Source organism: Condylura cristata, unplaced genomic scaffold (genome assembly GCF_000260355.1).
Source record: "Condylura cristata isolate star-nosed mole 26May11 unplaced genomic scaffold, ConCri1.0 scaffold00011, whole genome shotgun sequence".
Lineage (NCBI taxonomy): Eukaryota > Metazoa > Chordata > Mammalia > Eulipotyphla > Talpidae > Condylura > Condylura cristata.
In genome coordinates this window covers 51,409,809-51,434,482 of record NW_004567112.1, presented here as the reverse complement: position 1 = coordinate 51,434,482, position 24,674 = coordinate 51,409,809, and the positions used below count along the sequence as shown (strand labels likewise).

The 24,674-nt window shown below is 36.6% G+C and overlaps 2 protein-coding genes across 4 annotated transcripts in view; both read left to right on the top strand.

Annotated features, from left to right (window-relative positions):
* PRKG1 (protein kinase, cGMP-dependent, type I) overlaps nucleotides 1-7,964 on the top strand; it is a 1,208,869-nt gene extending 1,200,905 nt beyond the window's left edge. For 2 of the 3 annotated variants that reach the window (XM_004680888.2, XM_012723496.1), the window contains exons 17-18: nucleotides 1,399-1,465; nucleotides 3,976-5,001. In XM_004680888.2, coding sequence (XP_004680945.1) covers nucleotides 1,399-1,465; nucleotides 3,976-4,074 — 166 coding nt within the window. In that variant the 3' untranslated portion in view covers nucleotides 4,075-5,001. Of the gene's footprint in view, nucleotides 1-1,398; nucleotides 1,466-3,975 lie in introns of all 3 variants that reach the window. The other variant, XM_004680887.2, reaches the window with a different exon arrangement.
* A 12,796-nt stretch (nucleotides 7,965-20,760) lies between these two features.
* DKK1 (dickkopf WNT signaling pathway inhibitor 1) lies at nucleotides 20,761-23,175 on the top strand. Its single transcript, XM_004680884.1, has 4 exons — nucleotides 20,761-21,153; nucleotides 21,357-21,519; nucleotides 22,658-22,807; nucleotides 22,922-23,175. The coding sequence occupies exons 1-4, from the start codon at nucleotides 20,908-20,910 to the stop codon at nucleotides 23,173-23,175; spliced, it is 813 nt and encodes a 270-aa protein (XP_004680941.1). The 5' UTR covers nucleotides 20,761-20,907.
* Nucleotides 23,176-24,674: the final 1,499 nt, after the last annotated feature.

Genomic DNA, 24,674 nt, shown 5'->3' with positions numbered 1-24,674 from the left:
GATTAAAACCGGTTATGGGCCCTCCCTGGTGGTGTGGCAGGTTAAGCACAGCACTAAGAAGCCACGTCAGCATGGGTTTGATCCACACCCAGGAGGAGATCCACATGGCATGGCAGACCTCTCCTGACCCACCCAGTGCTCCCCTCAACAGTGTACTTCATTGATCTGCCTGTCTGCTCCCCTATTCTGTCTCTGGTGAATCCTCTCACTGCCCCTGTACCTCGGGCCAGTTCTGTATGCATGAATAAATAAATAAATCTAAAAAAAAAAGTTTTATTTTTTCTAACCATCTCCTAGGTAGATGATATGAAGGTAGGAGGAGAGAGGAAAGACAGCTCATAAAAAATAGCTGAATTTAGGCCCTCCCTGGTGGCGCAGCGGGTTAAAGCACAGCACTGAGAAGCTAAAGCCACTTCCGCATGAGTTCAAATCCCGCCTGCCCCAGAGGAGACCACATGGTGTGGCAGACCTCTACTGACCCGCCCGCTGCTCCCCTCAGCAGTGTACTTCGTCGATCTGCCTGTTCTGCTCCCCACTCTGTCTCTGGTGAAGCCTCTCACCGCCCCTGAGCCTCTGGCCTGTACCCCAGTTCTGTATGTACAAATAAATAAATCTTTAAAAAAAAATAGCTGAATTTAAATTTCATCCTTTACCAACGTGCAATGGATATCTCAAAGCTTAAATATTAGTCTATTTCTGTAACACTCACAGAAAACTCACATCTGTACCAGAGGAACGTATTTATTGAAACATTGACAAATCTTAAAGGTATGCTACATTTTTGGTGTAAGCATCTAATATTAGTGAAATCTTTCAAAAATAAAACCCAAATAAATGAGAAAAAGCAACAAACAAGCATTCGTGCTTCTTATTTCCACAGAAAAGCTATATACAAAATACCTTCATTCTATTTAAAAAGAAATGAAAGGAAGGTAATGGTATAAGACCAAAACAGTGAGATTAAGGTTACTTAACTGAGGCTGTCCACTGAATCAGTGCCAAAGCTGGAAAGACAATTTTCTGCCCTGACTTTTCATGTCCTGATTCTATCTCCTTAAAATAAAATATCCCTTAAGGCACAGGGCCACACGTATTATGACAATTACTAAATTATAATGATAGTGTCAGAACAAGGTCACTGATATAATATCTAAAAGAACTAAAACTGTCTTCTAATTGGTGTTTAAATTTTTGACCATTAGATTTTCTTTAAGTGTGCAGTCTATAAAATAGGTTAGCTGGAAGAAAATCTATAATCAAATAGGAAACATTTTGTCACATTGAAAATGCTTGCCTAACTGCTTTCCATTAGTCAGGGATACCAAATATGTTGCAATGGGAAGGTTTTAGCTGAGGTAAAATGCCTTTAATGACCTACATTTTTTTTTCCTTTCCTAGGTGGTTTGAAGGCTTTAATTGGGAAGGCTTAAGAAAAGGCACCTTGACACCTCCTATCATACCAAGTGTAAGTAGACGTTCTAGCATATAATTTTGTGACACAGATGAAAGTATTTATGTCAACTATCAAATCTCTCTTATTTTTAAAGTTTTATTCTATGATCAGATTAAATACACCACAGAAGTTTCACATTTAAAAAAAAAACAACTTCTAAAATCAAAGCTTAAATACAAATAAAGAATGGTTATTATAAATGTATTTTACCACTACTTTAAAACATTTTTCTCTTTCATGTTTATTTTTGAATAAAAGATGACTTACTATGGCTTGTGTTATAGAGATGTATATAGAGGGAAGAATATGATGAGTCTCTAATACCCAGTTTCTTTTCCCCATAATATGTAAATAATTCCCAAGAAAAGAATGAATTAGCTTCAATAGATTAATCATAAACATTATGACCATAAAAAAAGGTATATTTTAAATTTCTACAAATACATACTCTCTCTGCACAAGATGCAATAAGTCCTTAACAATTTAGTATCTAAACAAGTATTACTGTGATGATTTGGGACAATATGCTACTATCTCCTATTAATGACGCCAATTTATTTTCCAACTTGTAAAAGCCTCCCTTTGCTCCTGGGTTCTAGTTCAGTTTAGTTAATAGTCTAGTGAACAGTTTAGTTATCAATTCCTGGCCAATATTGTTTCATCTATATCCCCTCGCCTCAAAACACCTTCTCCCTTGCCTCCATATTCCTGGGAAGCAATTTCACGTAAAACTTTTGTCCACCTGTCACAAAGAAAACAAGGATTCTTTTCTTTTTAATCTTTGGGTTAAATAGTTCACAATATTCACTAAATATTTCAGTTAACCCGAAATAGATGTCAATTGATTGAATTTGTACTTTGATTCAATACTGCATCTACATAATAAAATATGCTGCATCACAATTAAGGGGGAGAGGATTTGTGGTCCTAAACCATTCAATAATATATATGCTTTGTCTGAGACTAAGACAAGAGTGCTTTTTATACAGAAGCACTTTCCCTACTTCCACGGTTTATTTCTATGCTAATACTAATGTTTATTCACAAACAAAACAAAGATGTCATTGCCTTGGCTCACATAACAGAGGCTAATTGCATTCAAGACGTTTTGTTAATAGAAAAAGAGAACAAGAAATTAAAGGGATGATATTAAACTTAAGTGATCCCAACCTAGATTTACTATGGGTATCCTTTATGCACTGTATTCTAAACCATGAGAGAAGTTAAAGCGTATTTCTGATTTTACTAATTATTGCAGAATGGTCTTACACCAGTAAATTTGTATGTTTTTCTGAGTTTAGAATGGTTTTTGATTATAGATAAGATAAACAGAAAAAGCTTTCAGATGGTCTATAAGTTCTTACATAAATTGACTTCTACTTATTTCTCCTATTCTCACTTCACTTACCACTTCTCAGAGAATCAAATTGGTGTCTTCCAGTTATTACTCTTACTTCAAAACCTTTGAATGTGCTATATACCATTTTAATTAACATTGATTTGGGGATAAAAAAACATTTTAAAAGAGGTTTTCATGATCTTTTGTATACTCAACCAAAAAAAAAAAAAAAGCAATTCACAAACCATTTTTTTTCTTCATGGTATTATACAAAGTTTCTAGTTATTATATTTTTATTATTTGTTTTGATTACACAGTTTATTCCTTCCTAGGGAATAAACTCAATGAGGATAGAAACTATTTTTGTTTACTGCTGCTATCTCTAATACAGAGTAGAAAACCTCCTACATTGTAGACATTCAAAAACAGTCATTCAGTAAGGAATAATAAAGAATGATCTTTTATGAGCAGATAAAAAGATATGGTATTTAGACACAATAATATTGAACTTAAAAAAAGAGAGAGATGAAATCCTGCCATTTGCAACAATATGGATGGGCCTAAAGGGAATTATGTTTAGTCAATTGAAGTAAGTCAGATTGAAAAAGATGAACACCATTTACCTTCACTCATGTGGTTGATAAATAAATTAATGTACTAAACACATTTTTAAACTTGAACAATAAAATATCCCCAGAAGGGGAGAGGAAGGAATCAATAAATTACATAAAAGGATTAACTACAGGGCTCTCCCTGGTGGCACAACAGGTTAGGGTGCCACATTATGAAGCTCTCCGAAAACACTGCAGCACAAGTTTGATCTCTGGCCAGGCTGGTGACACACACGGTGTAGCAGACCTTTCCTGTCTAGCCTGCTGCTCCCCTCAGCAGTGTAGTTTGTCAGTCTGCCTATTCTGCTCCCCACTCTGTCTCTGGTGAATCCTCTCATAAATATATATTTAAAAATAAAAGATGAAGTACATGGTGATGGATGGAAATGAATGCAAGTGGTGAATATACCGTAATAAATTAAAATAGTCCTTTAAAAAGGCTGGACACCTGAAGCCTACAAAATGTTATAAGCCATTACTACTTCAATTTAAAAAGAAAACACTTAAAATCTAGCTTGATATTGTAATAAAAACTCAGAAAACTTGTACTGTTTGTTCTCTTGTGTTTGCAGGTTGCATCACCCACAGACACAAGCAATTTTGACAGTTTCCCTGAGGACAATGACGAACCACCACCTGATGACAACTCAGGATGGGACATAGACTTCTAATGTATTTCTCTTACCTGCTTCTGCCTTGCTGAAGACAGCTTTTTCTGAGACACAGCTGCCAGCAAACCTGAGGGAAAGAGAGAAGATTAGTGCTCGGGGTCACCGTGATGCCTTTGATCGATGCTGCTCCAGTAAATACAGTGGCATTAGGACTTACTGCTTTGATGACAATAGTGCTCTTTACATGTTTTCTGTTTGAACCTAAAATAGAAGTTGACATGGTGGTCCTGAAGCAAAGTCTTTCACCAGTGAAGAGATGTTTTCTATTGTTGCAATGATCTTGCTTTGCTCTGATAATTTGAAAGACTACAAGAAATGCTTCAATCTAGTAAAAGAGTCTGTACCTTGCTAGGTTATCGAAGATAAAAAGCATAATATATTGGATACGATAGATTCCTGTGGTACAAAAACTGGGCTCTTCCTTTTCTTCAAGTGAGGGTTGTACGAGCTATTATTGCAAGCTGGTGTATATATCTTAAAAAAAGAGGACCACACACCTGTTGGTCACAGAGTTCATGTCAAACTAGTGCTAGAAGTTTCATAATTTTATTTCCCAGCAGTGCTGATGACAAGACTGAATGTTATCTTTCCTTTCTGACAGATTTTACAAATTGATATGATAAAAGCACAACTGCTATGGATTCTACTAAGAAATCTCATAGCAGGCATATAAGCATTTTTTGCAGAGGATTGAGAATACCAACATGCATGATCTTTGTTCGTTTTTTTGAAAAATTGGCATGACAGAGTGGAAAAAAGCAATTCACAAACCATTTCATAATTTAAGAAAATATTGTGCTTACAGATGGTCCTGGAAGTAAATGACTAGCAGCCAATTGGTTTTACTTATTACCTAATACATCCTCAAACTGAGGCTTAACATATTCCCTTTTATAAAAATAAGCCCTTTGGGTGGGATGGGGTGGGGTGGAGAGGGATTAAGTTCCAAAAAATAAAAAAAAAATAACTATAGGTGCTATGTATATCTTTCATCTGTAAATGTCAGTGTCTGAACAGACAACACAAATTCTAATCATTACATGTGTAGCCAGAGACTCAAGCATTTTCACTAAATTTATTAAACCAAACTCCTGTCAAATTTCACTTCCACATCATATCAGGGTTGAGGAAAGAAAATGATGAAAAACTCATTTGAACTAGCTTCTTGTCTTAGGCCTGAACCAGAAATGAGAAAGCACAAGGTGATAAATATTCAAATGAGGAAGCTTAGTGAAGGCAGGGGAGACAGGACCCAGGCTAGGTGCTGATCACCTTTCTGTACATGAATCCATATGCGTTCATGTGCATATGATAGAAGTAAAGAGAAGAGAGAAAAACAGGGCTCTGGTTTCTGAAAAATAAATTTTACCTAAAATAACAAATATCACTATTCTAAAAGATCATTATTACCTTAGAAAGCTGGATTTGTAAATATGAAATTGATTTGCTTTTCACATGGAGGAAAGAATCTACAATTTAATTGAGTCCTTTGTTGGGAGGCCAGTTGACTTATTAACTGCCATAAGTAGCAGTTATTTGAATGATTTTCCTGATAAACAGCACTAGAGCTACCTAGATGCCTCCCCTCAGGAGCTGCCATCTTGATTTGGCACTGTGTGTGAATTTATTATATTCCATAAAGTTTACTTTTTTCAGTAGAGAGTGTTTAATCAACTGTAGAAATTTCTGCAAAAAAAAAAAAAAGAAAAATCCACCTAATCCCATTATATACTGCTCCTGAATGCTATATTGTGTTTTTTGTTTGAATTTCCATATTTACTACTTTAGAACATTTATCTTACCAAATATAACAATATGAAAAATAGCTGGGGGATGAAAATTCTAAGAGTATTATATAGAGAGTAAAATTAAAACTTTGTTCATAAGATGATACTGAATTGTTGTACTGAAGTTTTCCGTCCATTACAATTTCTCAAAGTCAATCTGTTCCCTAAGAATCCATTTTCTTATTTAGATTTTAGAAGATGAAATTAAATATATCAACCTAAAATCCAGCTATGAATGCTATTTCAGAAATTTTATTTTGCTTTTTATTCAACTTTTAAATATATATAATTTCAACATTATAGTCCACATTAGTGATTATTGCTAAGATAGAGAGTGGTTTAGACATACTGAAAGTTCATTAGAATATTAGATTTACCTAGTCATTAATAAGAAAATCTGCTCCTGCAATTTTTTATATATCCCAGTAGCCCCCGAGTAATCTCTGTGGATTTTAGCACTATGTATGGTTCAAGTCTAAGACAACCAACATGCACACATTCTGTGAAGAGTGAAGAAGCAGGATTCAGCTTAACCTAATTGTAGGGTGTAGTCCATTTCTCCTACATGTTACTGCATCTTTGTTCATTTCACCTGTGGCACTGCATTAGGATGTCTAAAGCAATCACCAAAAAAATAAAGATGTATATGTTCCAAAAATTACTAATAAAAACTTTCATCTAACTTTCAGCATTGAATTTTAAGGATTTAAATCTTGTCTTCTTAAAGACACTAGGGCTAAAATTCATAAAGCACTTTTCAATTTATTTCTGAATTGTTCATGCCCCTTCTAATTTTTTCACTGAATAACATCTGGATAAATTAGAATAGTGCCAACTTGTTTGATTTGTTAACCGATTCTTGTTGATACTTTTGAGTATAGAAAATAAGGGCTTTCTGTGTGTCTTGATTCATGGGAAAACACTGAAAACTGCCAAGGGAAGGAACATTATGATATTTGAGATAAGCTGAATGCATTAACAAAAATTATTTCTGGAAAATTGCTATGATTTTTATGCTTTACCTTCTTTATTAATATATGAATCAGATCAATGTGGCATTTAAATAAACTTATTTTTATTATATTCTTTATAAGTCATAATTTTTACTTATCACTATGGAATATGCATGTGAGTCACATGTATAATCTTATATAAACGTAACTATTGAATATTTCTTGTTTTATTTTCTAAATGTCTGAATGGATGGTGAATTTAAAGAAGACAGCTACCATACTGAAAGAAATGATATTAGAACTGATTTCGTATTGCAGAGGTGATTTGTGCATTATCCATAACAATGTTTTCTTTCACAATAGGACCACAGACAAATATTTATGTAAATAGATATTTTTGTGTGAATTTTTGTGGTACATAGAACTTTTTTTTAGTGTTTCACAGCATTATTATTTCATTTTATTTGTATTGAATAATGTTTCTAGGTCCCAGTAGACTTGAATCAATGTCATAATTGTCAGTATTATTGAAAATTATGTCACCTGTATTGTTCTTCATCTGTCCCATAGTCTAGAACATGACCTGGCTATCTGGCATTGTTGCAAGTGCCTTAAATTCATGGCATCCTATTAAAAAACAAATTTGGTGTTATGCTGCATGACAAAGACAAACACACCTCAAAATGTTGTCCTTTCTTAGCTTGCTGCGTTTTACAGTTCTTTCTGCTAACAATTTATAAGCCTTTATTATATAATATTGATGAATTACAGAAATGATGAAGTTGTTCTCTTATTTCTGTTAAATGTACCAGAGCCGTGTATCTGTTAATGAGATACAGCGTCATTTCTGTGAAATGTATAAATGTATGTGCAGGTCAAATTAATATATGACATACTATCAGTCTGTATACAGGTATTCCTGTTTTGCTAAGCTGTGCAGATTCAGTTAAAAAATTAGTGCAGTCAAGTTCTAACATTTTATAGACTCCATCAACAACTGTCCAATTCAAGAGAAAAAAAAATAGAAAATGACTGCTAACCACACCTTGTTATGAAACCAATGATGAAAATGTACCTTGGTGCACCACTCAACAAAACAGGATGCTTTTTCTCAGTCTTGTATATGCAAATCATTGATGAGGCAAGTTTTCAACAGACCAAGAAAGCTAAACAATGAAAGTGTTGTTAGCCCTCTTCTCTAGCTGCCCCTGTATCAATAGACAGAGCTCTGGGACCTTGACAGTGACTCAGAGGATAGGGCTTTCTGAGTAAAAGGACATTTCTTTAAGCATCATCTACCAAGTTTATTTCAATGTATGATGTTTTTACAACTGGTCAGTTCTTTTGTATTCTTACAGCTATGGTTGATTGTCCTCTTACAATTTGTTCTACATGAAAGAGTCCTTTGTTAGTCAGAATGCAACAACTGTCATCAAATGGTCATTGACCACTTGCACTCTTTTGATGTAGATTAAAACTTTTTCATAAACTTAACCTGCTTTGATTTGCTATGTATTTTTCCTGCAGCTGTAATTGCCGAGTGCCTGTTGTATACTTTATAGAGTTGAAATAAAAACTTACTTTTGAACATAGTTGAAGTTTAATTCCAGATAAGAGATCAAGAATTGAATTCATGCATCATACTAATAATGAAACACCATGTAGTGCTACTGTGGAATGTCACTCCAGCAATGTCAAAAATAATTTATAACTGAAGTATCCTTCCTGAAAGAATGTCCTAGGAGCTTATACAAAACTAATCTAACTAGTCAGGTTAAAGAATTTAACAGAGACTGGGAGACCATGCATGTGACTAGCAAAGCAAAAATGATATATAAACAGAACCCCAAATTAGCAGATTTTTGTGTAATATTCCCACATTCCTGCACCATATACAGTCCTTTTGGAGCTGTCACGAGTCAAAGTCTGGAGTAGGCAGCCGTGTAAGCAACATTTTTTTTTTTTAAAGATTTATCCACTTATGCATACAGAACTGGGGTACAGGCCAGAGACGTGGAGGGTGAGAGGATTCACCAGAGAGAGTGGGGAGCAGAACAGGCTGACTGACAAAGTACATTGTTGAGGGGAGCAGCGGGCAGGTCAGGAGAGGTCTGCCACGCCATGTGGGTCACCTTCGGGACAGGCGGGGATCGAACGCATGCAGAAGTGGCTTAAGCCTCTCAGTGTTGTGCTCTAACCTGCTGCGCCACCAGGGAGGGCCCAGCAACATTTTTTTAAATATTACAACAGGCTAAAAAAGGGATAAAAAGCAGTTGTATGATTCTTTCTCTAAAGTTTGGCCATTCATTCCCTTTTTCAAACACCCCACACATGAAGAATATAGATTTAAGGAATAATGCAGTTCCAACAAACTCTGCCAAGCATATTCTTCCTATATCCTTTTGTTTTTCACTGCAGTGAATATTATACAAATTGAAACTGGCTGCAACACAGTGATTCCCCCAATCTGATTGCCTTCATCTTGTTGACATCACATCACCAGTAATGGTAGATTGAAATCACCCTTTAATGAAAAGTAGAAATACAATGCAATTAACTTTCTCAGACAGAGCCAATAAAACTTTAGAAAGGACTGTCACTTCCAAAAATTCCATTCCTTCTGCAAGTAGAACTTAACATTTTAGTATCCCTCGTTTAGGTAATGTGATTTCATGTAACTTTGATTCAAGAATGTTGATTGATTTATCCCTGAAAGGGCAGGCAGATCATAGTAGGAAAGCAGGCTAGGGAGGAGATGGGATGGTGGTGGTCACAGGCCAAGGGAGGATGGTGTGTCCATCCACTCCACTATCATACCTTGTGTTTACCAGTGTTTCACAACACTTTACAGTGATTCACTGCACATTATTTAACTGTGACAATAGGAATCACAAATTTGTCTGAGGTGGACGGCAGCATCTAAGTTAGTCAAAATCTTACTTGCAGACCTATACTCAGGTTCTTAGTTATAGTCCTAAATGAATCCAACACATAAAATAGGACAGCCACCCTACCATTGTTCTTTAGATCTTCCCCCAGTGTTTCATGTTTATTTTTTCTTCTGCATGAAAATTCAGCAATGTCAATAACCAAAAGTCAGACAGAGAATATGTCTTTTGACCCTAGATAAGGAGCAGTGAGTAAAGACTTGGTGAATTCAGTATAAATTCCCTAGTCTTTGGATACTTAGAACTCTTGATTACCTACAATTGGTACAATGAGTTAACTGGGTCATTGGGAGAAGATCATTAAATTTAGAAATGCCAGTTCAGTGGTGTGACAAGCAGAGTTCCAAAGAAAAGTATATTAGTGATAGAACTGGGATTTATAGCTCCTAGAGAGAATGATTCAAGACTGTTGGAAAGAAAAAAGAGGCCACAAGTTTTAATAATAATAAAGGTTGGAGTTGCCTTCCTGGATGCAAACAATAAGTTAGAAAGTAAAGAAATCCATTCCATTTACATTCTCTCTCTCTCTCTCACACACACACACACACAAAACATTACATACAAAGGAGTAAAACTAACAAATGAAGTGAAGGGTCTATAGAAGGAAAACTATAAAATGCTGTTAAAAGAAATGGAAGATAAAAAAGAAACGAAAATTATGTTTTCTGTTCATGCATTGGAAGGAGGATCAACATTGTCCAAATGACCATCCTACACAAAGTAATGAATAGATTCATTGTAATACAAATAAAAAAAAATCTGAATGCCATTTTTAAAAGAAATTGAACAAGTATTACTGAAATTCATACAGAACCACAAATAGCAAAAGCACTCCTTACTACAAAAGAAAGAAAATGGTAGTGTTATACTTTCAGATTTCAAATTATGCCCTAAAACTGCACTATTAGAAGAGCATATTTTGGGACCAGAAACAGGCACACGGACCAATGGAATACAACTGAGAGCCCACAAATAAAAACACACATAACATGGACAACTATACTATGACAAAAGAACAAAAAATATACACTAGAACAAAGGAAATCTTCACAACAAACGGTGATGGAAAAATTGCTACCAGTGAAAAGAACGAAACTAAACCACCTTACACAAAAATCAACTAAAAAGGGATAAACTATTTGAATATAAGACACAAACCATAAAATACATAGAAGAAAGCAAAGGTAAAACATACAATTCATAAACTTAAATATCTTTGTGGATTCATATACAGCAGTGAAGAAAACAAAGGATAATACAAACAATTTTTTCAGAATCAAATTAAAAAGCTTATGTACAGCAAAAGAGATAGTAATCAAAACAAAGATTCCCTACTGAATGGGGCGTGTATTTGCACCACATACATCTAGCAAGGGACTGATATTGAAGATGTACAAAGAGCTCATAAAACTCAAAAAGAAAAAAAAATGGGCAAAAGAACTAAATAGAAATTGTTCCAAAGAAGACATACATGATCAACAGGCACATGAAAAATATGTTCATCAATCATCAACAAGGAAATGCAAATCAAAACTAGATAACACCTCACACCAGTGAATGTGGTCCATATTAAAACAAAAAGAAACAATAAGTACTAATGAGGATATGAAGAAAAAAAACTCTTACACTATTGATGGGAATATAAACTGGCCTAGCCTCTATAGATATCAGACTGGGTTTCCCTCAAAAGACTAAACACGCTCTCCTATATGAAAGGAAACCTGTATACTAGTGTTTATTGCAGCACTATTTACAATAGTCAGCATATGGAAACAAACTAAGTGACCAAAACTGGTGAGTGGATCAAAAAGATGTAGTATATAAGGTTGACAATTAAAATTCATTAACACTGGTTTATAAAATTATATAGGTTTGATTGACCATCACCACAAATCATCTGTCCATACATTATGTATGCTAAAAATCTAATTCTAACCTTAACCATAAAGTTGACTTCTTTGACCCAACTGACTCATCCTATTTTCCCCTTACTTTCAATTACTACTAATTTTATTTTAGATTTTATAAGGTTATTTTTATTTTGTTAGTCCATTTATTATGTTTATGTGCTGCATACGAGTGAAATCCTATGGTGTTTCTCCATTTTATAACTTTCATAAGCATAATACCTTCTATTCATGTTTTTTCAAATGGCAGAATTTCATTCATTTATTTATTATTTTCTAAGTATTCTTTATCCAGTCATATGTTGATGGGTTCTCATATCCCTTCCAGTGCTCAGCTATCAAAAATAGTGGAGAAATAATGGAGAAATAAATATGGAATTGTGTACATATTATAGGTGTCTGTATACTCACAAACACATACACACACACACACACACACACATGAGTCAATGTTTTCATCACATTATGAATTAATTCCCAAAAGTGCAATAACCATCATATAGAATTTCTATTTTTCATATTTTGAGGAAACTACATACTATTTTCTGTAATAGCTTCCCTAATTTACAATCACAGTATTCTAGAACCCCTTATTTCACATCCTCTCTAATACTTGTGGTTTCTTGAACTTTGAATAACAGTCATTTTACAAGTGTAAATTTGTTATCCCATCTTAAAGACAAATGTAGTAAATATGTAAAACTCACCACTTTCCATTTTCATCTATTCATTTATATTCCTCAGATTATTTCCATCATGAAATATCCCACCACTTCAAGAACTCTTCCCAAGTTCAATAGTCATATATTTTACTTCAACTTGCCCCTGATAGGAGTATTGACAGAAATTAACAGAAATACTAACAATCAAGGCTGATTTAGAGCTAAAGCTGAGGGCTGCCCCTCATTATAATGAATATAATTTGTATTTCAGTGAAATCTGTGTACCAGTAGATCATATGTATAACTTCATGACAATAAATTGCAGAAAGAGTTAGCAGAATGTCATGCAATTTCTTTTATCAAATTGTGACTGCATTATACTCAGATTTGCTATAGGTACCAGATTTCAACAAAAAGCAGTAAAGACATCTGGAAGAATCCACTGGCTATACAACATTTAAAATGATGAGTAGTATTGAAAGTTTATTATTAATAAATTATATATCATATAACTAATAAATTATATATCATCTTTATATAAGTATGATTTACAAAACAAATGTATATATACCTTTTATAAGCATTTTAAAAATATTTATTTATGCATACAGAGCTGGAGGACAGGTGAGGGGTGGTGAGAGGATTCACCAGAATGGGGAGCAAAACAGGCCAACTGACTAAGTACACTGCTGAGGGGAGCAGTAGCAGGCCAAGAGAGGTCTGCTGCACCATATGGGTCACCTCCAGAGTGGGAACTGAACTCACGCTGAAGTGGCTTTAGCTTCTCAGTGCTGTGCTTTAACCCACTGCGCCACCACGGAGGGCCCTTTATAAGCATAAGCATTTTATAGTGCTTTGTTAAATGTTTCCCAGCACAACACTAGTTCTAAGCATCTAGTTTCACAAATATTACAGGTGATTGTTTTGGTCTATTAATCTCAGTAATGCTGAGCAAAGTCAATGACATCAACCCTGATTGTACCAGAAGCAGCATGGCTATTAAAATATACATCATTCTGGGCCCTGTAACAGTCTCTGTGTGTGCATATGAGTGTGTATGTATTTAGGGCCAGGGAAACACATTAGTCTAACTTTCCAAAGTTTGGGAAACAATAAATTTGAAATTATCTTTTAACTTGGGGCAGAAAGTGAGGAGCTTGGATGGTAGACCTGGGGGATGTGAGTTGCTTTCTTTCAAAGGATCGCCTTATACTTTCATAAAATTTAGCCTTATTTATTTACAGTGTTAACACAAAGGTCACAACAAACCAGTCCAATCAAAAGAACTAGGAGCAAGGTCTGGGAACATGCATTTTTAACATGACTATCTAGTTTTACGTAAATGCCAGTTTAAGTATCACAGACCTGCACAGTTCAATAGTCTTTTTAAAGAAAAATATATTTTTTATTGACTATCACCTGCATTAAAATAGGAAAGAGGCCCTCCCCGGTGGCACAGTGGGTTAAAGCACAGCACTAAGAAGCTTAAGCCACTTCTGCATGAGTTCAATCCCGCCTTCAGGGGTGGTGATGGTGGGGGAGGTTGTGTGTTGTGACCTACATGGCGTGGTAGACCTCTTCTGGCCCGCCCACTGCTCCCCTCAGCAGTGTACTTCGTCAGTTGGCCTGTTCTGCTCCCCACTCTGTCTCTGGTGCATCCTCACACACTCCACATCTCTGGCCTGTACCCCAGTTCTGTATGAATAAATAAATCTTTAAAAAAAAAATAGGAAAGTAATCTATCAACTTCCATTTCTTAAACATTTGCCATTAAAAGCTCAAGGTATTTGCTTATTTGTTTACTTCCTTGCTATTCTAATCTCTGCTGTTAATAAAAACCTAGCTAAGAAAAAAAAAATTTGCTTTAGCCCTGTAGCCATCACAATTCTAGCCACAAGATCCTTTCTAAAATTAGCAAATAGTGGTGTTAAAGTATATTAGCAGAAAAGGGCAGAGGACATGCTTTTGTTAGAAAGCCAATTAGCAACTAGATTCTGTACCTGACACTTTTCTACCTTCCAAGTAGGTTTGTAGCTAACCTGAATTCACAAAGCTACTGATCTTTGCAAATGTATTTTCATTTGGTAGCTGAACTTGGAGATTAGAGTACTTTTCACATTAGAAGGAATACTGTGAGAAGAGGAAGATTCTGTTAGAGCCCATAATAAAAAAATTAGGGACAGTGTCTAATCAAAATATTAACATCTTGAGCAGTATGAGGTTGATTTTCTTCTTATTTAAGTTATAAGTATATTTCAGATTGTAATGCTAAACTAATAGTATACTATTTTGTATTTAGCATTAACAAAATATATACTGAATATTCTGAAGTATTTCCACTTTCTAGAATCCCTTTATTCTTTAATAGAAATGCTAATAACAGAAATATTTTTTCTGACTATTTTTTAAATAAAAAGCTATAAAATGAATATTTTAGAGTTCATAACTATTAAATAATAAGCATATGATTACAAATATTAGTTTTAACAGTCACATATGTTATTCTAGGTGTTGTAACTTCCACATGCCATTTTTTTCCACTATTCTTTTTCTGTTTTTATATCATGTTGGTATTTAAAAAAATACCTAATAGTAGATTATACAATATTGTTTTATACAAACCAATAGCTTTGTTTCTTCCTTTTGAAAATGGGAGTCTGAAATGATTTAATATTTTGTCAAGTCAATGACAAAGATATAGTCTCTTATATTGTTATTCTCCCAGTAGAGTTGTCCCCAAGATTTGTTTGACCTAGACTTTCCCCATACTATGATATGTAAAACAATCTGGAGATGTTGACTTTTTTTTTTTTTTCTGGGAATGCAATACAGAATCTTTCTACTTCAATAAACAAAATAACTTTGTATTGAAAATTTACATCTCAAATCTCAGTTATATTAATACTCACTTGTGAAGATTTAAACTATTCTGTAAACAAATCATGTGTGGCATATTAAGAAGGATAAAAGATTATTTAACCTCATGGACAGAAAGATATAAAAGTAGAGTGCATTTCAGTGAGTAGGCCTGGAAAATCTTACCCTTTTCAAGAGAATGCCATATAAATAAAACTGTAAATCTTCCCAACCCAGAACTTTCAATGGAATTCCACCAGGGAGCAGCAGAAGAGCAGATTTCCACTGCAGATTTCCACTCCAGACATCGAGACACAGCAGAGCCTGGTGTCTCTCGGAGCTTTAATCCTCCCCTCCATCACCTTTCTTCTCACCCCCTTTTAATTAAGTCGGAGAGGCCCTATATTTATTTGCCCGTGAACTGACACAGCAAACCAACAGCAGCCATTGTAGTGTGAATGCATTTGTGACCAGGCAAGAGGCTTCAGTGGGATTACCAGCACAGTGGCCAGATGAATGTGCTCAGCACAAAGTCTGCTCAAAGCCGAGCAAACGGACTATTTGTGAAAATGCCATCCTGACTCAAGTCTGATTAAGGCCGGGGGTCCCCAGGCCGTTTGATCTCCATTCATCAAAGAGAGTCTTTAAACAAGCTTCATTTTACACTACTGTATGCTGGTGACGGTTGTGACACCAAAGTGCAGCCACTGGGAGTAGCTTCCCTGGTGGAGAACATGAACAATGGGGATTGGTGCCTTCGCTAAGACCCTGGCACCCAGAGCTTGCCTGCTGGGAATTCACCACTACCTCCTCCCATTCTTCTCTACAACTGAGTTTTCCTGAAAATTATTTTGTTTTTGTGACTTAAGGATCATGAAGGATTCTGGTACTGCCTATACATCCCTCCTCTTCCCTGCCAAAGTTACTCCATTTCTACCACACATTCTCTGAGAATTCTAAGATAGGGTCTCCAAACCCTAAAGAGTTTTCAAGTTCCTCCTTTATATTTGTCACTTGAGTCCATTACTATTAACCAATTTGAGATTTAGTGATAGTTGGGGGGGAAATAATAGTTCTAAAACATTACTATTTGTAAAGAGTGTGTGTGTGTGGGGGGGAGAATCTTTCCTCTGTGTGTATAGAAACTAGAAAAAATCTTCCCTCTCTGTGCATAGGAACTAGAACACTAGTTCCTAGTTTTAGCAGTGGTTTCTTCTGTGCAATGGGATTACACAGGTCATTTATTTTTGCTTTGTACTTTTCCATATTCACTGAATTTTTTAACAAAATAATTTTATGAGAAATTATATATATATATATATATGGATACATAGGTACTTAAATATACAAGCATGCGTACATGTTATATATCACCCAATTCAAATAATACACTGTATTTTCAGAGAATTTCTTTAAAAATGTATGCTTATTTTCCTCAAAATCAAGACACATTATTGATGACAATGATCATTATCTTTAGGTTGCCTGAAAGAACACAGCTCTTACAGTATATACTTATTTAATCAAACTATAAAAGGTCTTGCCTTGATATTACCCAAAAAGAGGCATGACATCAAAAGGATTGTCTCTACCTACCCTATGTCCCATTTTATAAATGAAAGACCAACATCAGCTCTGGAAGTTAATTGGCTTGGCCAAGGCCCCAGCCAATTGGCCAGTGTCACAAAAATTACTGTGCACAGATGTGCCCCAGATTCCTGCTGCCATGGCAGGGTGCCCTTCTTGGTCATGACCTTTGGAGATGTCTGCATTCTGGAGGAGATCATAACATGGAGATAATTCAGTAACATGGAGAGCAATGATTTTTCTTCACAGCTAGAGACTTTCAAGAGACTTACATCTTGCTTTTTGGGCCATGTTTCATGAACAGAAATATCAGTTCCCTTAGGGGAATGATAATGGGGGTGCTTTACAAACCCTGTAACAATACAGCACAGACCTTTCTCAGTGTAAGGACATCAAGAAAGTCCTAGAATTTCTGGGCTTGGAATCTTATGTTCAGATCAGTTATTAATGTCCTGTTCCTTTTAATGTGGCTACCATGAAGACCGATTTATCTGTGCTAATCAGCTAGCTCTCTTGGGCTTGGTCTAGCATTACGATTGAAGTCTTTTAAAGGCCAGTGAGAAGTAGTTTAGGAATGAGGAACTTCTACTATAAATTCACTTGTGGTACCAACAAAATTTGGCAACACTCCCCATAAAAAATGACATTTATTCAATGTTTTCCTGGTGAATAAATTTAAATGGCAGCAGATCTGTTTCCTTTGATTTAACAAAGAAAAAGAACGAAAAAAAGAGGGGAAAAAGAATGGAGAGATGGAAGAAGGGAGGAAAACATAGGGAGTGAATTAAAAATGCAGCAGTCTCATAAGAACATCAAACAAAAGTGGGAAAAATTATTTGCTAATAGGATAGTATTTTGAGTGGTGTATTTGTCAGTCTCTCTCCTCCATGAAGACGTTGAATCTTCTATGCCTGGTGTTTAACATTTAAAGTAGGAGGAAAGCACCCATTATCATACTGTTCTGAGTTAAAAGGTGCAATTAGACAATGGTAAACACATTTACAATCTAATACCAAATACCAAATTTACTAAGACCATATTTAAAAGAGAGAAAAAGGAAGGCAAGCTTCCCTACAGAATTAAATTCCTTGCAGAACTTTAAAAAAAGATAGGTTTCCTTAGAGAACTAAAAGTAATTTTGATTACCTGAGTACACCTGCCCTAGTTCCCATCCCCCAGCTACAAGACACCAGAAATTTATTTTCCTTTATAATTATTGTATTGATCAGTTTCTGGGCACTTTCAATCTTCCCCATAAAGTAAAAACTGTTACTGAGAAAAAAATTTACTCCCATCCAATGTAAGACTATTTGTCTCCCCAACTGGTCTAGACTGAAATTTTTTTGAGCAGGTGGAACTTGCCTGTAATATTGAGGGCTGGGGGAGTGGGATGGAAGTTTATATCCTAAAGAAAAAAGGTGATATTTTGCTTAGAATAGATACTTACTGAATATTCAGTGGCTGTTGATGGAGTAATGACCTTCACTTTACCACCTTATCTATTCTGCTCTTTTGTTGCCAGTGAGCAAACTCAATCCTGGGATGGATTTTCAAATGAAGACTCCACTGAAACAGTTTTCCCATTTGAAACAAAGATTTGTTTACTGTATACAGTAGAGCTCTGTCTGCTACATAGTTTCTCTTCTCTATACTTAATCAACTTGCTCCCCCCAACTACATTATTTGAGGATAGATGAGTAAGCATCTTTCATCAGATAGCATTAAGTCCTGTTTTACACACAGTAAGAGCTCGGGCTTTAACCTGAGTTTCACTAGTTTTCAAGTGCCAATTTAAAAAACTTTATGAATGTAGGGAAGGAATAGAATTCAGTCTGTGCTTGAAACCTAGATTTTGCCCAAGCTCAATGAATATTAAACCATAGTAAACATACATATTCAAGAATTGAGACTGAATTTATGCAACTTGGTTTTTTGTTACTTTTCCTCTTGCTTAAGTTGCGCCACTTTTCTTTACCCTTGCACAATTGTTTCACTTCTGAATACAAACTCTTAACAGTCACTTGTTAAATGCTTTAGTCATATGCTCTCTCTCCAAAAGAGATGAAGAGATTGGCCTGAAGAATGGCACAAGTATATTTCTGGAAATATTTAAATAGGGTAAAAGGATTAAGAAGAAATATTTTACCCCTTCCCATGGTCAGGAGATTCTTTTCCTACATTTCAACTTTATAAAATGTTGAGGCAGACCATAGATTTTCTACTAGTCTTTCAGCATCATGATAGACACTTATCAAAATTCTCCAAGTGCTATTATGGTACCAAAAATCCCATTCCTTTAATATTTCACCCTGTAATATCTCTCCATCTATATATTCTTCAAACATCTTACATAGGACCATACCAGTACAACAAATATGGCTCACTGTTCATTTTCAATAAAATGTGTATGTAGTGACATATCTGCTCACCAGGCTCATTATATAAAAACGCTAATATAAACAATTTTCCCTGTGTTTCCAAACTTGAACTTGCTGCAGAAATTTGTAGCATGTAATAATCTAGATCATTGCAGCACATGTTCATAAAAAAAAAAAAAACAAGAAATATGTAGAATTTAGTCCATGACGGAATTCCAAGCAGGAGTTATCAGAAAGGATAGATCGAATTTGAGTGAGACGTTTACAGTGTAATTAAGGGAGCACTATTAATTGTCTAGGAGATGTTCAGACCATCATACATTCATGAATTACCTCCTCCAACTTTAGGATTACACCAAGACAATCACTGGCTCAGTTAGGACTATAGTAGGTTGGCTTAAGACTTACAGATTCTTAAAGGTTTTATCTACAATACAAGTTAAATATAGCCCCATCTTTTCATTATTCAACAGGACAGCATTCTTAAACATCAACCTTACATTCTTATTTTTACACAGTGACTACAAATTTACTTTCCCATTCACTTTCAGCTCCCCTTTTCCTGAAACTAGTCTATCTGCCGCGTGGGGATATTCACAGGTCTTCTGAAAAATGATTTGGGCTCAAATACAAGCTTCCTCAAGCACTGCGGAATGAAACACTAAAGAGAAAATCAGGCGCTAAGTCTTAAGAGTTTATCTCCTGCTTTAACCCACTGCTAAGAGGAAACTTGGGAAGGACGACTGTGAAGACCCGTGGACCCCCGTTCTCTTTTCGTCAGTCACTTTGATCTTGCGCATCTGCCTAATCAAGTTCATCTACTGCCACGATTGCTCAGATTCAAAGGACATTAAATTATTTGATTATCCGATGGTCATTTCCCTCTTCCCTAAAACCTTGATCTAATTCCCAAATGTCAGTCTCTCGCCTCCCTCTCTAAACTTCCCATCAAAAGAGAATTAGTTCTTCCCTTTTACCCTCGTTTGATGTGCAAATTTCCTTCTCTTTGCACATTTTTTCCCTTCGTGGTGGCGGTGAAGGGGGGTGAGGGGTTTGTAATCCAATGAACTTAAAGCCAAGGACTTCACCCCAATTCTGCAAACCGTAACCCTAAGGGGTTAAACAGCAACTTGTAAACTTACACTGGTGACCTGGCGTTCTCACTGAGAGGTTTTGATAGAGTTCAATACGGACATGGTATCGACGTGCATAGTAAATGAACATTGACATTAAGGGAAAGAGGCGAAGTGGTTTTGAGTATCACAATTCCACTCCGAAGTATTTCAGATCCGGATAATCCAACCTCCAAGGCAAGGACACCCAAGTTTCCGAAGTTGCCCCTTTTCCTGAATTTATTAAAGTCATCTGCTCTAATGCGCACTGATTACTGTCACCTGGAAGGTGAGGGGAGGGGAGGCAGGGGAAAGGCTGCATTAGGGAGGGGCGGAGTGAAGAGTGTCAAAGGCCCCCTCCAAGTACACAAACACACCCCTCTCCCAGCCCCTCCCAACGCTTTGAAATCCCATCCTGACTTTGTTGTCTCCCCCGGAGGGGCCGGAATGCTCAGAGCCCGCAGTATAAAGGCTGGAGCTGTGGCGGTGGCGGCGCAGAGCTCTCTGCTCCCTGAAATCTGGACTCTGGGACCGCAGGAGGCTCTTGGAAGCCTGACTCCGCAGCCGTGCCTGCTCGGCTTCGTAGGGATCAGGCTTGCAAAGCGACATCACCTCTCTCTTTCTTTTCTCGAGTCCTTCTGAGATGACGGCTCTGGGTGCAGTGGGAGCTGCCCGGGTCTTGGTCACCCTGCTGGCGGTGTCTCTTTGCGGTCATCCTCTGCTGGGAGTGAGCGCCACCTTGAACTCGGTTCTCGTCAATTCCAACGCCATTAAGAACCTGCCCCCACCGCTGGGCGGCGCTGCTGGGCACCCAGGCTCCGCTGTCAGCGCTGCTCCCGGAATTCTATACGATGGTGGTAACAAGTACCAAACCATTGACAACTACCAGGTGAGAAGGGTCTCAGGAACCCTGGGACGCTGTGATCCTTTGGGGAGGAGGCTATAGTATGTGCGCGGTTCAGGGCACATCTGGAAACTCTCCACTGGGGCGCTGTGGACCACAACTTTTGGAAAGGTGGGCTGAGGGACTGAGAGGATTGTGGATACCTGGATGCCTGTGTGCCTTACTCTCTCCTGCCCCCCTTCTTGTAGCCGTACCCCTGTGCCGAGGACGAGGAGTGTGGCACGGATGAGTACTGTGCGAGTCCCACTCGAGGAGGGGCTGCCGGCGCGCAAATATGCCTTTCCTGCAGGAAGCGCAGAAAACGCTGCATGCGTCATGCTATGTGTTGCCCGGGGAATTACTGCAAAAATGGTGAGTTGGGCAGATCCCTTCGGACTCGAGCTGTGCAGTCTGTGTGCACCAACAGATGGGAAGGGGGAAAAATGTTCTCTGCTCTTAACGCAGCGGCGCCGCCCGCCCGTGATGTTTAGCATCGGTGCAAGATTTCCTTGAAACTTTTTTGTTGTTGTTGTTTAGCTAATGTTAAATCCCTGAGCAGAGACAAGTACGGGAGACTTGGAGCTCTTTATCTTCTTTATCACTTAACAGGACGGTATAGCTCAGACTGGAACCTGCCATAAACATTTGAGGAGTGCCTGGATAGCAATATAAAAAAAATGATGGAAAGGGAGATGGGTTTATATAAAAGAGGAAGGAAAACTGTTGTCATTTAGTTGCCCTTTCCATTTGTTTGAGGGGTCACTCTTGCACCTCTGTCAGACCGGTTTCTCCTTCAGAATCTCTAGAAGCTTTGCCAGCTGGAAAACAGAAAATTTATCTGTGCTGGTCATTCTTAAAGGAGATCTTGACAGCCTCACCTTCTCTCCATCAACCCCTCACCACTCCCTCCTGCTATCTTAAAATAAGTACTCCTCCACAAAACCACAGATCCACTAAAATTTAATGTCTCAGTCAGCCAGAGAATTCTCCAGAAATAACTTAAGGGTGGCGATCCTCTTTAGGACCCAGTAATACTCGTGAATGAACTAGCTAAATCTCTGTAATATAGAAATTATACAGTACTTTTTGTAGACTGGTGGATGAGATGTAATCTTGTAGGCAGATGATGTTGCATCTGCTTAACTTACTCTTGCAGTACATATATAGCACCAAGGGCAGAGAAGTTAATTTAAAAAACAGTTCAAGTGACTGATTTCCTTTATCTAAGACAGTATTTAAAATGGGCAGACATCTCTTACCATTACCACCGCTGGTCAGAAAAATAAATGACTGCAATGGGAATGTTGCATATGACTGCAAGTGTGTCCTCATGGATTCTTCTATCCATCTGGGGTTTTTGCATAAACACTAAAGATGAAGTTTGGCTGTGTTTAAAATAATCACTGCGGTTTGATATCTCAAAATGGTGTAGGCATAGCAGTTATTGCCACAGTTAGTAACCGTAGCACATTACCACATGGGAGTTAATCACTATCTCTTGTTTCTTCAGGAATATGTATGCCTTCTGATCACAGTCATTTCCATCGAGGGGAAATTGAGGAAACCATTATTGAAAGCTTTGGTAACGATCATAGCACTTTGGATGAACTACAGCACTCCAGAAGAACTACACTCTCTTCAAAAATGTATCACACCAAAGGTAGGTAAAAGGTCTTTAAGCCTCATTGTTAGTAAAAGACAGAAATGTCTTCTGTTTAATGAGATAATAAAGTTCAGCAGTGACCATGTACTTCTCCTGTCTCCTCCTTCCTAGGACAAGAAGGCTCTGTTTGTCTCCGATCATCAGACTGTGCTACAGGATTGTGTTGTGCTAGACACTTCTGGTCCAAGATCTGTAAACCTGTTCTTAAAGAAGGTCAAGTGTGCACTAAACACCGACGAAAAGGTTCCCATGGGCTGGAGATATTCCAGCGTTGTTATTGTGGAGAAGGTCTATCTTGCCGGATACAGAAAGAGCACCATCAAACCAGCAATTCTTCCAGGCTTCACACCTGCCAGAGACACTAAGCCAGCTGTCTAAATGCAGTGGACTCCTTTTATATATGCTATGAAAACCTATTGTGATTTTGTCAGCTCAATCTTTAAGGATGTACAAATTCTGTGGTTAGATTTAAGCATTCCAATAATACCTTCTGAAAATCTGGAGTGTAAGAACGTTGTTTCTTTATGGAACTCTCCTGTCATTGATTGCAGTAAATTACTGTGTTGTAGATTCTCAGTGTGGCACTTACCTGTAAATGCAACAGAACTCTTAATTATTTTTCTAAAGGTGCTGCATTGTCTATTTTTCCTCTTATTGTAAATGTTTGTATACAATGTTATCTTGCCTCAAATATTCTATATGAATTGAAATAAATGATTTCAGCTTATACTTCTAAACGCATAATCTATTCCCATTTTAATTCTAGAAGGCAAGGAGCTTTTGGAAAGATCTGACAGCAACCCAAATTATGGAAATACTAACTCATTTTCTGAAATGAGCTATCTTAGCACTAAGACTGTATTTATCTCTAGACTGATAGTCCTTGAAATAACATTTAATATTTAATACCATGAAATGTTACAAGTATAGACAAATTTTGACTGTGATCTTAGAGGTGTATGTGTCATACAAGGATAGATACTGAACACAGAGATAAAAAGATATTTCTAAATGGAAGAAAATATTGGTAATACTTTAGAGTAATTTAAAAGAAAAGTTTGTGTTATCACTGACAAACTATTGTCAGTTATCACTAACAAATTTGTGTTGTCAGTGAAAGAATCCTATGTTACTAGTTTCCAATAAAATAATATTTACCCAAATGGTTAATAAATATTAGGCAATAAAGAAAATTGCCCACAAAAATTCTACCAAAAGAGATATTTGTTGGCTGGCAGAAAGAAAGATAAGTATAGGTATAACACTGTTGAAAGTTGAACGCTGACTTTATATGAAATAAATTAATTTAAAATCAGATGCCACTGATTTTAAATTTTCCTGGCATATGCCAGGAAAATTTGTTTTAGGTAATCTGATTTTAAAATAATTAACAAAAATCCCAAGTCTACCTCTATTTTTTCCCCTTTTACTGGCGATATGAGTTGATTATTTCAATTTTTGCTGCACTTGAAATTTGTTGATTGAAATGAGGTTAGGGATACATTCTTTGAAAGAAAACACCCAGAAATTAAATAATTGGCTTTGCATTTTTACTAGCCAAATTTGATACTGGAAACTTTGAACTGGGAGAGGAACAATAGTCCCAATTTATACTTATTTTGTAATATTCAAAAGGTCTGCATCAAACCACAAATTATTTGGGTTTTAAAACATTCAGGACAGCGTCTGATCAACCATCCAAAAAGTTTCCTTAAATAACAGATGGTCTAGAATGTTGTGCTTGCATTCCTGGAAGTGGTTCAATTTCAATGGCCTCTGCCAAAGGGACACTCAAGTTGGTTAGTTCCTCACAGAGCAGGAAACTGTCAAGAAGTCTGTTATATCCCTTTCGTCTGGAAGTTTC